Raw genomic sequence first — 14,486 nt, 5'->3', positions numbered from 1 at the left:
AAGAATAAAATTGGGATTCAAATCCATAGGTAGTATTTTAATCCTTTTTTTCTGTACTCGTGGGGCAAAATACCAATGTCTTAATGAAACTCAGAAAAGCATGAAGGGACAAATCCATTAGCCCACTGGGGAGCTGCTCTTTTATGAAAAGTGTATTTATTGATTCATATTTCATTTATACATGATTTTTGTCACTTGAGAAGCTAGAAGTTATAATTAAACCCAAATTAATGTAGCTTTGAAATTACATCCCACCCTCAATGGCAGATTGCTGCTCATAATTTAAACAAGTTGTATGTTAGAATTCCTGTCTTATTTATGCTTAAAAAAAAAAAGAGTTGTCTGACTCATGCACAGGTATTTTTAAGAAAATAGAAAAAAAAGAACCATAAAATAAGATTAAATTATTGGCTTTATAATCAAAATCTTTTTCTATGTATTTTAAATGAAAAGATACTGATTTTTAATTAGAACCTACTCTACCTTGGTTAATTAATAACCAACAGAAAATAAAACAATATCAAAGACAATTGATGTCTCTTGAGTTAGTCTCTAAATATAAACACTCCTTGGCATTTTCAGAAAAGGCCTGAAATACATATGAGAGTGGGTGAGATAACCACTGCAAAATCAGACAGCATCTGCCTTTTAACGTTTCTGAGGATTAGGGATAAGTTACAGCAGGTGCCTGTCACATTGAAGGAAGCAGAAGAGTGTAGCATTTAAGAGAACACGGTTTGGAGTGAGAATGTCAAATCTTGGCTTTACCATTTCCTACAATTTTGCCCCTGATGAGTTATAAATATCCCCTGAATTCCGTGGTGAAATGGGAATGTAAGCCATACAGATTCAATATGATGATGTATGGAAAGCACTGGAATATACTGCCTCATATGAAGCCTGCATGACAGAGGTAGCTACTGTTACTTCTCTCCTTAAGAGTTTAAAATGATAACTATATTATATTATATTATATTATATCATATCATAAACATGCTTACTGTGTTATTATCAATAACATGATCAGAAATACTATTCATATCAAGCAAGCAGTATGACGTTTGAAAAACATAGATCAGAATTCAGATTCAGGAATGAAGATTAGGGAAGCAGGTGCCTCCATTTAAATCAACGAGCTCTATGCCTCGTACATCAGACATGATGCATCTCTGGATAAGCTGGCCTCCTTTGGAAAGGCAGAAAGGAAAGGCAGAATGGAGATATGGAGTCCAGGGGTTGTAGCAGAAATGGTAGCAAAATGGGGGACGGAGGTCAGAGAATAAGAATTAGAGGAATGAAGCAAGTTGCCCCAGCAGTTAATTTTAGAGGGATGGAGTCTGGACCTGCCAGCCCAGCAAATATCATTTGGGGGAGCTGAAGTCCCTTTGATGCCCTTACATGTGCACCAATTCTAGTCCTGGACAATTTGGAACTGTTGGGGTCCCTACATTCCATTACACATAAATCCACAGGTGCAAATCCAGAGCCTTGTAAATAATAGAGAGAAAAAAGAATGTATTAAGAAAAATGCTTTAAAAGGAAAAAAAAAAAAAGCAGGCCAAAATTCTACTGGCAAAGAATTGAAGTAGCAAAATAAGAATGATCAGTGGAAGGCAGGATTCTATACCAATTTAGTAAGTCTGAGAAATAAGGTAAGTTCAATTAAAAAAATTTTTTGGACCATCTCCAAATGATGGTTTAAGACATTTTTCTGGACCTATTTTATCGTCAGGGAATAAACAAAACAGACCACCAGAGTCAGTGCTGTGTCCTGAATTTTGGTTTTGACCCAAAAGATAGCGGAAAGTCCCCTGACCTCATTTAAGTAGAGATTAAGGATTTGGAAGTTTTGCCTCAAGGTCTTTGAAATTGGCTAAAGCTTTTTCCCTGAAGACTTGACCTTTATATGTTGCTTAAACTTTAAATCTACTGTATACATGAGCCTTTCCTAAGCAAAGAACACATCAATAAAGTGCATTTTCCCCCCAAGGCAATAAATCTCAAAGTGGAGGATGTATTTAGAAGTAATACTGCTTCATATGGTCAATCCATAGAAGATCATTTTTTTTTAAATTACTCATGTGCACAACTGTGGACAAGTGATATGCCTGTGATTCTTCCTGAAGACCACAGCTTTCCTTCACCCTCTTCTCTCCCCACTGAACCTCAAATTACACCCTTTGGGAAAAACATCAGTTTTAACAGTTCAGAGGTATACATCTATGGTTATACAAATTACAAACACATGTACTCACATTCACACACAAAACTATATTGTCTTTTTTTATTTTTACAAAAATATTGTATGCTATACATTAGTCTGAAATCTGACTGAATATATTATCCATGTGTTGATTAAAAGAAGGAAAACCGAAAACCACTTTTTTCCATATAACAATTTCATCAAATACTAAGAATGAAACTCATTTTTCTGCACTTAATAATTTTATCAAACACAATTACCTATGCTGACTGCCAGCGCAATGCATATTAATTTAACCCATCTTTTTAATGACAGTATAATATTTCACAGCATGCATGAATCATACATTAACGATTTTCCTATTAACGGACTTACTAATTGTTTCTAGTTCTTTCCTCTACAAAGGATGTTGCAGTAAATAGCCTTGAACATAGATCTCTACATACACTTTTACTTCTACAGAATAAATACTGAAAAATAAGAAGGATTGTAGTTCGAAGCCTTTCAAGACTACCAACTTTGAAGCTGTTGCACTACAGAACAGGAGAAACCGGGTGTTTTAGTGCTCTGTCGTGCTCAATTTACACTTTTTGCTGATCACTACTGTTTACCGAGCACCATGAAAGGCACCTGTGGGGAACACAGAAGCAAACAGAACAAATTTCCTGCCATCCAAGAGCTAGAACTCTCTCGTCACTATCTCCCACAGAAAACAAAGAACTCAGAGTGACTCTTCACCCATGGCATGCACAGAAGAGATATTTCCCTTTCTCCATTTTGATAAACTTTCTCAAAGCTTCTATGTCCCTGCTCTCATCTCTCGACCTTAGCTCTTTCAAAAGGTAGTGATCAACTAACTTATCTGACCTTTTAAGGTTTCATTGGTCCCTTATTCAGGTTCTCTCCCACAAATGAGAGGCTAATCACTGATTTACAAGCAAAATCCCTTCTTCCTTAGAGCCTTAGAGGCCCAGAAGAGAGAGGAAACCAACTATACATAAATCAAAAAAATATTTTAAATGTAATAAGTTCTCTCTCCCTCTCTCTCTCTCTCTCACACACACACACCAAGAAAAAACTATAAGGCAGTGTGATAAATTCTCATGAATAAATGAATGGATAAGATGTAATGGAAGCCCAAAGAATGGGGTGAATCATTCAGTTTGGAGTAGAGGAAAGGGGAAGAACCAAATATTAGAGAAATCTTCACTGAGGAGGTAATATTTAAGCTGAGGTTAAAAGACAAACATTTGTTCTCAGCTTGGGCTGTGAGGGAGGGCATTCCATATAGTATTAATAAGAATAACAAGAGCCTTAAGGTAAAAAGCGCTTTGGAGTTTGGGGGTATCCTTGTATAGCTTAGGGTGGTAGTCCTCTAACTTTAATGTGCATAAGAATTATCCGGGGAGCTTGTTTAAAATCCAGATTCCTGGGCATCCACCTTCCCAATATTTTTATTTCATGTCCAGACATCTGCATGGAAAAAAAATTCATGCAGGTTTACCACACTCTGAAAGATACTCATAGAGGCTGTGTGTGGGGAATGACATGAAATAACATTGCAATAGGACTGAAGGGGATACAAACTAATGTTTCAGGTGAGTGACAGTGACAGTGTGAAACAATAAGAGATTATGTCAAAAATGATGCCAGCCCTTTGAATTTTGTTTTGAGAGACAATGGCTTGACAATGGAGCCTTTACACTGAGCAAAAAAATCACTCTTCCACAGAGAATGTTTGTTGAATGGCTGAATGATCGAATGCAGACAGAACTCTGAGAAAGTCAACTGAAAGCTGCCCAGACTGTGAGTCCTGCTTGCTTTAACCGGTGGCTGTGAGGAAAACAGTTTTAGAATAGCTATCCCCAAACCAATAGTTCAAGCCTTCCAAATGCTGTCCTGATGTTATGTCCGGTTGATATATTCGTGCATTTTCATGCAGTTTTACAAACAAGGCAAATGCGATTACCCTGTAGATCATCCACGTAAGCATGTACCACAGTTTGTGTCGCCAAAGCTAGATACTGGGCCTTGGAGCTAAGACCTGGGAGGACAGAACACGCTCTTACATAACTTCCCAGCTAGTCAGTGATAGGGCCTGTGATTAATGCTACATGACGGGCTCTGAACTTTCTGTTCAGATAGGTTTGCTTGCCTTTCAGAGCTCCTAGCAATAGAATGTGTGACCCGCAGATTTCACTCTGAATAACCATCATGCAAGCATCGACAGTAACACTGCTCTGTGGCCCCCTGGGTAACTGTTTCTGCACCTCACTCCTCTGCCAACAGATAAGTTGCCCTAGGACTATCAAGTTGTTTTTTAAGGGGACAGAAGAGAAGAGTACTATAAATTCCTAAAGCCCCGTCGCTGAAGCAAGCTCCACAGAGAAGGCTGGGAGGTTCTAGAAGAAATCAGAAAAGCCCTCGAGAGCAGCCAGAGTAGAGAAACTCTGAGATGGGAAGGAGTCCCGCTCTCGACGGCACTATCTTTCACAGCCTCGAAGCTTCTCTCTCCCTGGAGCTCCGGCTGCGGAGCGCGGATCACAGCGCTTCGAAGCATCCCGGGCGGGGCGGAGAGCTGCCCCAATGCTCACCAACTTTCCCAGCTTGGCAAAGCCCTCCCCGCTCGCTACTCCGCTCAGCTCCGGGTCCCTCCTCTCACACCCTCACCCCCGCAATAATCCAGGTGAGCAGCCAGAGCCCAGCGGCAGCTCCCCCATCAGCTCCCCGACCGGTCTCCCCAGGAGGCTTCTTTCCCCAGCCCCTGAGCGTGTGCAAGCGCCTCGGTAACATGAGACATGACACCTCGTCTAAGCGCCTGCAAAAACTCGTCCACGCTCCCGCCTCCAAGCCGGGACCCTACATCCTGTCCCCGCCATCCCGGAATGGCACCTGGGGAGTGGGGAGCATTGAAGGAAGCGGCTTTTGCATCCCAGGCTTGGAGCAGAACCGAACAGACAGCACTGCACCCGACCTCTCCTCACCTACTGGCTCGCTGCCTCGGTCCCCTCCCCGCACACACACACCGCTACTCACCAATTCCAGGGCTCGCAGGAAGGCAAGGGGCTCCTTCAGCACCCGGAAGGTGCCTGCCGAAGCCAGCTGTGGCAAGAGAGAGAAAGAGACAGCGTGAGGAAGGGGCTGGAGACGCAGCATCCGGACCCCAGGGGTCCCGCGGAATCACCCGCGCTGCCCAGTCGGTCCTACCTGGCTCACGGGGTCCATAGCTCGCCTCGCTTGGTTTTCTCACCCAGCGGTGCCTTTGAAAATGAAGTTCGAGAGCCACTACCGTCCTCGTCCTCAGAGCCAGAAGCCCCCTTTCGGGAAGAGCCGGAGGAGCTAGGCCGGGGAGAGCTGACTGACCGGCGCGGGCTCGCGGACTCTGGCTTCTCGAAGCTTGCGCGCGCGTACGGTGAGCACGGGCGGCGAGGGTGGGAGGGGCGGGCGGGGAGGCGGAGCTGCTGTGGAGGCGGGAGAACGGGACAGCGCTGGAGCCCGCCCAGCGGCCCGGGGGAGGCTGCAATTGGCCAGCTGCGAGGTCCGGAAGGGAGCGCGAGGAGGTGGGCGACGCCCAACCGCGACCTTGGGAGCGGCGCTGTCCCTCGCGCCCGGTTCTCTGAGGTTCCAGAGCAACTTTGGTGCTGTAGGTTTGGGGAAAGCAGGCTGGCACCCTCAGGAAGACGGTCCCCTGCCTGAGGACGGGGTTTCCAGGTAAGAGAGAGAGACAACCCACACCTTACGTGGGGAGGTGTGTGCGTTCTGGTGACTTCTGAACACCAAAGAAAGACTGCTGACTCGGTCATTCCTCTGAGCCTTCATGGAACGTTCTCCATGTGACCAAGCAGTGCCAGGTGCTGGGATACATCAAGGAACAGGATAAACACTGCCCGTTACCTCAGGGGTAAGCAGAGGGTCAGGTCAGGGGGAAGGGAGCTAGAGGGGGAGAGGGGAAACGAATGAATCATGAAAATATGGGACAGTGTGCCAGGCAGGTAATCCCATGGCCACTGTGTGAGATCAGGAGAGAATTATAATGTCCATTTTTTAAAGTAGAAAAAAAATAGACTTCGCGAGGCTGAATTAGCCAAGCTAACATAGCTCACGAGGGGCTAAACAGGGATAGGAATTCAAGTTCCTTCAAAACTCATGCTGTTTCTACTGAGATACTTTGCCTAAGATACAACCCTCGAATGAAGCTCCCCCAGTCCATCATAAATAGGCCTGAGTGCATCCCCACCTCAACTCATACTCTTTCTCCCTTAGTCTGCTAAGCTTGCCAAAACTAGTAAACAACAACAAGACAATTGAGTTCTTTCTATGAATCAGAAATTGTGTTACTTCATTAAATATTCACAAAACCCCCATGGGTTAGTAACAGTGTTATTCTCATTTTAGAGATGACGGAATTGAGGGCCATGGAAGGGGAGTGCAGAGAATGAAGCCAGAGTTGAATTCAAAATAATCAGAAAAGAAGGAGTCGTCTTCAGCACCCTTAGCCATTCCACCATGTAGTTGATATGTCCCCTTCCTTCTCACTCCCTTTGGACTGGACCCCATGTATGAAGTGGTCTCCCAGCAACACAGATAGCCCATCTGTTTACTAATAAGATTTGCCAAAAAGGTCTGGAGTTGGGGGATGGGGGGAAGAGGAGGAGGGAGAGTAATTAATATTCAGGAGTTGGGGAGAAAGATGCAAATGAATAGTTTAGAGTCTGAAAGGGGAGGCAGCGGGCCAAAACTGGGTAAGAAAGAGTGTCCAATGTAGATGCCCCCTGCCCATGGATTTTGTTGGAGAAAAACTAGAAAGTTAGTGAGTCAGAACTCCAGAGGGCTAGCTGCACCATCTGCAGCCAGCCAGTTTTGTTCCTACTGCTCTTCCTACATGCAGAGAGAGTCTAAAACAATTAGAAACAAGTTGTTTCAAAAATAAGCCATTATGCAACTACAAATACTTACTGTGTGTCCTGCAGTTTTTGCATATGATTTTGTGTGTGAGGTTATTTAACGTCCTCAAGACCGCAGGTTTTAAAAAATTTGTCAAAGGGAGTCAACAACATTAATTTAGCTGGTTGTTATGAGGACTCGATGAAGTTTTGTAGATAACGTATCTTGGGCAGAGTCTGGTACATCATAATCTCTCCATGTGTATTAGTTGAAGTCCTGACTGCTAACACTTCTACAGAAGCAAAGGTGAAGGCTCAGAGGCCCACATTAGAGGCGTGGTCGATTGTGGCACCGTCTTGTCACTCTCTGCAGTGCCCCTCCGCTATATATCCTTGCCCATTTGAACTCAGGAGTTGCAGTGTTACTTGCTTTGGTCAGTGGTTGTGGGCAGAAGTGATGAATGCATTTCTGAGCGGAAGTTTTAAGAACCCCTTCATGATTTGCCATCTTGTTAATTCCCTTCTACTATGATGAATACAATGTACAATATTACACAGAGGCTGCACTCACAGCCTGGGTCTTGGCATAAGATTGATGTAGTGTAGAGCTGCAACTGGACCTTGATGGATGTGGAGCTGAGCAAGAAATGAAGTTGTAGTTGTAAGCAACTGAGATGTTAAAGTCTTTTGTTACTACAATGCAGCATAACCTAGGCTGATTGATACAAGGGTTCACACAGCTAGTAAGTAGCTGAACCAAGATTCCACCCTGTATGACTTCATTGTCCTTGAATCCTTCCTCTTTCCATTATTGTCGACTAGCTTATGCGGTATAACACCTCCTGCATATGTTTAATAATGATGATAATTATCATAATGGCTTATATCAATTCAGTTCTCGCTACATGCCAGCCACTGTGCTAGGTACTTTAAATACATCATCTAAGCATCACCGCCATCCCCTCTTTTATGGATAGTATATCCAGGTTAGAAAGGCTAAGTAATGTGCCCACGGTCATCTAAACATTTGTATCTCTTTAGACCAAGAGATTGATTTATTTTAAATACCACCCACTTGCATTTCATTTGAGCTGAAAACTTGGCGAGGATGAAGTGTGATGACTGAGCCTATTCCCCCAGGCCTGTCTTCACACCCAACATTCCTCCTTGCTAATATAGTGGCAAATTTTCCAAGTCCTCCGAACACCATGTGAAGGGAGCCAGAACTGTGGCAAATGGCAATGTAGTTGCTTAGACAACAATTGCACATTGTCAGAGGATGCTTCTCACGTTCCAGAAATGTATGAGCTGCCAACAGCTGCGTCACCAAAATAACCCAGAGTTCCATATCCCATTTGCAATGTTAAATACTTTGTAGACATTGGGGCTAGAACCTCTCTATTCGGACCTGGAAATAACATTAGGTTCCTTTAAGAACTAGGTTGGGAGTAGTAGGAGGGATGATAAAACACTGCCACGATATTACTCTCAGTGACTGAGGGTGACCCCTTCTCTTCTGCCCCGTGATGACGAAAGATAATTTCCCTCTTACAATAACAAATCTCTTGAAATGATTCAATAATCCTGTTAACATTGGTGGAGAGTAAATGATCCATTTTAGTGCCCTGTATTGATTATCTAAATCAAAAAGCTTCCAAATTCTTCATTTGTGTTCAGGCAGGAACTTATAGTTTGGAAGATTTCCTTTGACATGTCAAAGCAATACATTCACTTGCTGCAGTGGTTTCAATAAAGGGCAATGTGGACCCTTCCTTCCCCCAAGAGACATTTGGCAATAATTGGAGACATATGAGGTTGTCACAGCTGGGCGGGGTGGGTCGGTGCTACTGACACCTACTGGCATCTAGAGGGTAGAGGCCAACGATGTTGTTCAACATCCTACAATGCAGAAGACAGCTGCCCACAACAAAGAATCAAATGGAAAATGTCAGTAGTTGCCAAGGTTGAGAAACCTTGACTTATGCATTCGACAAGTAAGGACTGCCTGCTAATGTGGGTTAGTATTGCTCTGTAAACTATAAACAGCTTGACAAAATTCCTGAATTCACAGATCTTACCTTGTAGTGGGATATACCATAAGCCCAATTTGTTCAAGCTCCAATATTTGATGACAAGAAAATAAACAAAATTCAAAAAACCATTTTGAATCTCAAAGAGGGTTAATCCTGAATCAAAACTACCAAAAACCAAAGTACCAGCCTGCTGTAGACAGACTTGAGCTATTCAGGCAAATTAAATCTCATTCTCAGGGAATAACATACCTGGGTTTAATCTTCCTATATCTCTTGTGGCAAAAAGGAAAAAGTAATTTAAAATTTTATCCATAGCAACTTAATACAGGAGGAAATACTACCCACACGTTATGATATTTAAAATACTGGAAGTACGTAATGAGTGAAAGTCATTCAAAATATTACATATTTCACCCTCTGCTCATACTACTAACCTTATCTTTCCAAATCTTTTCTTAACTAGTGAGGGTGAAAGCAAAAGCCAGTAGCGTGTTTGTGTAATATTTATTTGTGTGTTTGGTTTGCATGGGGTCACTGGTACACAGGACAGGAGATGGTGTGGAAGTATTTTCAAGATCTCTAATTTTACAATAAAGATAGCATTATCTCTCCAGCCAATGATCAGGTAAAGTCATCTTTACTTATCTATGTTTCAGTCTTAAATGGCTTCAGTAACATGTAAGGATGTGTGTTTTTTGTTTGGCTTAAAACTTCGTCACAAAATAAGATTCCATAGGCTTCCTATGGAATTTTTAGCATTCAAGTAGGATCATTTGTGATTAACTATCAGAACTGATATAAAATTTCAAGGGTGGTTGGCCAAGGTGAACTCACATCACAAAATGCTTTTGCTATTTCTACTTCCATCTTCGTTTTAAACAAAAGTTATCTGTGTCAGTATGACCAAGCTTTAATACCTGCCCATTAGAGGACCAAAACTCATGTCAGAGGACTTATTATTGACCGCAGGGAATAATGGTAACAGTAATCATAATAATGACTCTTGCAATGTGTTAAGTAGTAAGTAGTTGCTGGACAGAATGCTGAGCACCCCTATAGGCATACCTCATTTAATATCCTCATCAACCATATAAGTATGTACTGCTGTTTCTTGTTCAGACAAGAAAACACAGGCTCAAAGAAATTTAAAAATCTCAGCTAAGCTTTTATGGATAGTAAACAGCAGAGTCATGATTTTTCTCCCACCCTCATAACTTTGCAAGAAAAAGAGGATATGCAGTTTCCATTGCAAATCTGAAAAAGTCACAAGCTTTAGGCAAAAATATTTTTCTTGCTGAAACATAAAAAAAATTCCTCTGCAGAAAGAAAGTAAAGTTGGGCACCATTGTCTGTTACTATGCTTATGGCTACTACTACTGTTATTCCATGAACACAAGTAGAAAAATACCCTCCCCTCTCAAAGGCTCAATCTTTCTAATTATTTTTGTCATTCATCATTAGCTGTGTTTTCCAAAATGCTCATCATTTTTGACGTTCTCCTTGGATCACTCCCTCATTTTCACAGACTCATGGATCACAAGAGCATTGAGTTAATCTCACACCACTCACTGCAATTTTTTTTTTTTTTTTTTGCGGTATGCGGGCCTCTCACTGTTGTGGCCTCTCCCATTGCGGAGCACAGGCTCCGGACACGCAGGCTCAGCGGCCATGGCTCACGGGCCCAGCCGCTCCATGGCATGTGGGATCTTCCCAGACTGGGGCACGAACCCGTGTCCCCTGCATCAGCAGGCGGACTCTCAACCACTGCGCCACCAGGGAAGCCCTCACTGCAATTTTTGAATGAGGTAAATTTTTCTTCCCCAGGCAAGAGTCCAGCATAAAAGGTGATGACACAAGTTCTGGAATCAAATTCACTGAGTTCATCATATGCTGGCTTGATCACTTCCTAGGTGTGTGATCTTGAACAAGTAAGTCCCTTAAACTCTTGTCACTCAGTTTCCTTATCTGTAAAATGGGGTTAATAACTATACCACCCACATCACATCACTTTGTAAGAAAGAATAGAGGAGTTACAAGTTAAGCACTCAGAAGAATCTAATACAGAAAGTTGCTAAAAGGCCAAGAAATATGACCTACCCCAGTGGTAAGGAGATGGTTTATGATATTTGCACCCCAAGTAGTTATCACACAACCACTACTTATAATAAACACTTTAGAAAAATCATTTGTTTTCTTCTATTTCCCTTCTTCTTTTCAGAATTCATATTTATTTTCCCCCAAAATACTTCTCTCTTTTTGGTTGGTAAGAATATTGAGTCATTCAAAACATTTTTAGGAGGAGGCTTCCTGAAACACCTAAAAAAATAACAGTTCAATATGAAAGTTTTTTTATTTCTTTAATGTTTATAACTAGAGCTTTGGCAGGAATTTTTATAATTTTCTTAAAAAATAGTTTTACTTGGCAGTGCTTACAATCACTAATAATTTTATTCTTGTTTTAAGAAACATTTATATATAAAAAACTTACAGACGATGAAGATAGAAAAGATCAGATGGATTCTCTCATATCTTTAATAAAAGTATGTAATCCAAATTGTATTGCATCCTTTTAATTTTAATAAATTCTCCAGATGGTCTTTAGACCTTGTGTTGCAATATGACAAAATGGCTTTTGCATCTGCTCTGAACGAGGCAAAAGAAAACCTTACCCTGTACAGTGATTCTAAGAACACATTTACTTATTCCTTCCTAATCTAAACCTTTAAGTAAAAAAAAAAATTAAGTCAAATATGAAACATTAGAAAATTGACTCCTTTGGTCCTTCATGGTCATATTCTCTGCTGGCCTATGTTCTTTCACAGGGCTTGACAGCTGTGTGAGGACCCCAATGGAGCCACTCACACAGAGAAAAGCACAAATCCAGAACCTAAAATTAGGTTTTACTAAATTATATTGCACTGCACTTTTACACCTGCTTGGCAAATAATACCCAGAAGAAAGGTACAATTACACAGGCTCTTTGCCAGAAATAGAAGACAGGTTAAAAAAAATATACTAAAAAAGAGAGAAGGAAGGAAGCAAGAAAAAAAGGAAGCGAGAAAGAGGGAGATGAGACAGAAAATGAAAGAATCCTGTCCCCAAACCATGGTCAGCAGGTATCATCAACAGCATCCCTGGAAGTTACTTCTATTGAGAGTTTGCTATGTGCCAGGCACTATGATAAGCTCCTTATAACACTATGAGTTTGTTATTATCCATATTTCTCAAATAATGAAACTGAAGCATCGACAGATGAATTGCTTGCCCAAGTTCATACAACTAAATGGAAGTGAAGCCAAGTTTGAAGCCAGTAATTCTTGAGAGTTTGAACTTATTTTAATACCTTCTAATTATCCAAAGTCTAAAATATGCATCTCTCAGACCACAACTGTAAACTGGAGATATTGATGAGCCTTTTATTTCGTTACCAACCCTAATTACCTAATTAAATAATACTAATTAAATATTATGGAGATGATCACTTACATTCTCAATTGTTTCTAATTGTGGTAAAGAACACATGGATATCCAGCCTCCCCAACACCTTTTGTTGAAGAGATTATCCTTTCCCGATTATGTAATCTTGGCAATCTTGTCAAAGATCTGTTAAATGTAAATGCCTGTGTTTATTTCTGGGTTCTCGATTTTGTTCCATTGGTCTACGTCTGTCTTTATGTGGGTACCAACTATTTTAATTGCTGCAACTTTTTAATGTATTTTGAAATCATGAAGCATGACACCTTCAGATTTGTTCTTTCTAAAGATTGTTTTGGTTATTTAAGGCCTTTGTGATTCCATACGAATTTAAAAATTTTTTTCTGTTTCTGTGAAAAATGCACTTGGGATTTAAATGGGATTGCGTTGATTGTAGATTGATTGCTTTGGGTGCTATGGACATTTTTAACCTTATTAAGGATTCTAATCCATGAACACAGATGTCGTTTTGTTTATTTATGCCTTTGATTTCTTTCATCAGTGTTTATAATTTTCACTGTAAAAGTCTTTTACCTCCTTGGTTAAGTTTATTCTTATACATTCCACGTTCTCAATCTTTATATGCTCTTTAGTTTCAGTCTTCCTAGTAATGATTTTTGGAACATCATTTGTTCTCAAGAAAAGCACTGTTCTCATTTATTTTTCAAGATATCCAAAGGATATCTTGTTTTACCTTAGTGTTATAGGACGTTAAATACTAATGAGGTGACATGAACATGCTTGATTAAAAAAATAAATTGAGCTATTAATTCATGAAAAGACATGGAGGAACCTTAAATGTACGTTTAAACATTGGAAGCCCATCTGAAAAGGCTACATATTGTATGATTCCAGCTACATGACATTCTGGAAAAGGCAAAACTATGGAGACAGGAAAAACAAGAGTGGTTTCCAGGGGTTAGGGTGGAGGGAGGGATGAATAGGTGGCACACAGAGGATTTTTAAGGCAATGAAGATACTCTGAATGATACCATAATGATGGATACATGTCATACATTTTTCCAATCCCATATAATATGCAACACCAAGGTTGACCATAATGTAAACTATGGACATTGGGTGATTATGTTGTGTCAGTATAACTTCATCAATTGTGAAAATTATTCCACTCAGGTAGTGGAAGTTGATAACAGGGGAGGCTATGCTCATGGGGGTGGGGAGCAGGGGGTATATGAGAAATCGCTGTGCCTTCTGCTCAATTTTGCTGTGAACCTAAAACTGCTCTAAAAAATAATTTCATTTAAAAATATGATAGATCTAGCAATCCCAGGTTGATGTCTTGAAGTAAAAAAAAAATGTTAATCACTACTTAGTGCTGTTATTTCTCTAGCCAAGGACCTATTATGCTCAATGGTAGAATAAGAAATGGAGCATGTTTATGAAAGTCTTCATTTAATGAAATGAGTGTTGGATTACTTTTTCCTTAGCATGGTTTAAATTAACCAAGAGAAAAATGTAATTTTCTCTGATGGCTTTTATCTCGCCGTATAAAGATTAATTAAAGGTAATGTTTTTTGGTTTAATGTGTAAGTTGCACGTGTTTGTGCATATGGAGAGTTTATGGAGAGAAATACAAGCACATTAACACTTCTGGCAACCTTTCTTCTCTTTATTTTACAGATATTTTAAGAGTAATACATATAAAATTTCACATAATATAGAACTACTTAAGGTAGAAATTCCTCTTTACTACCTGCTACTTCCATTGCCCAGAAGAATATACAATCTCTTGTATAGAGATATATGTGCATGTGTGTGTATATATAAGTGCATATATTAGATATACATGCATATATACACATAAAATATATGAATATATTTGCATATATTATGTGTATATATATGCATATATTATATATGTATATGTATATA

General features: G+C 40.4%; 1 protein-coding gene and 1 long non-coding RNA gene across 2 annotated transcripts in view; one reads left to right on the top strand and one right to left on the bottom strand.

The window, feature by feature from the left end:
• Positions 1 to 5,594, bottom strand: part of SYNPR (synaptoporin) — a 288,928-nt gene extending 283,334 nt beyond the window's left edge. The window contains exons 1-2 of the mRNA XM_060109604.1: positions 5,411 to 5,594; positions 5,240 to 5,305 (exon numbers count right to left, since the gene is read on the bottom strand). Of these exons, the coding sequence (XP_059965587.1) occupies positions 5,240 to 5,305; positions 5,411 to 5,428 (84 nt within the window). The 5' untranslated portion in view covers positions 5,429 to 5,594. The remainder of the gene's footprint in view (positions 1 to 5,239; positions 5,306 to 5,410) is intronic.
• Positions 5,595 to 5,789: 195 nt separating this feature from the next.
• The window catches only part of LOC132497643 (uncharacterized), a 144,795-nt gene continuing 136,098 nt past the window's right edge, over positions 5,790 to 14,486 (top strand). The window contains exon 1 of the long non-coding RNA XR_009533626.1: positions 5,790 to 5,914. This is a non-coding gene — a long non-coding RNA (uncharacterized LOC132497643). The remainder of the gene's footprint in view (positions 5,915 to 14,486) is intronic.

Source organism: Mesoplodon densirostris, chromosome 10 (genome assembly GCF_025265405.1).
Source record: "Mesoplodon densirostris isolate mMesDen1 chromosome 10, mMesDen1 primary haplotype, whole genome shotgun sequence".
Classification (NCBI taxonomy): domain Eukaryota; kingdom Metazoa; phylum Chordata; class Mammalia; order Artiodactyla; family Ziphiidae; genus Mesoplodon; species Mesoplodon densirostris.
Note: the sequence above shows the minus strand (reverse complement) of the source record. Positions and strands in the feature narration are given on the sequence as shown.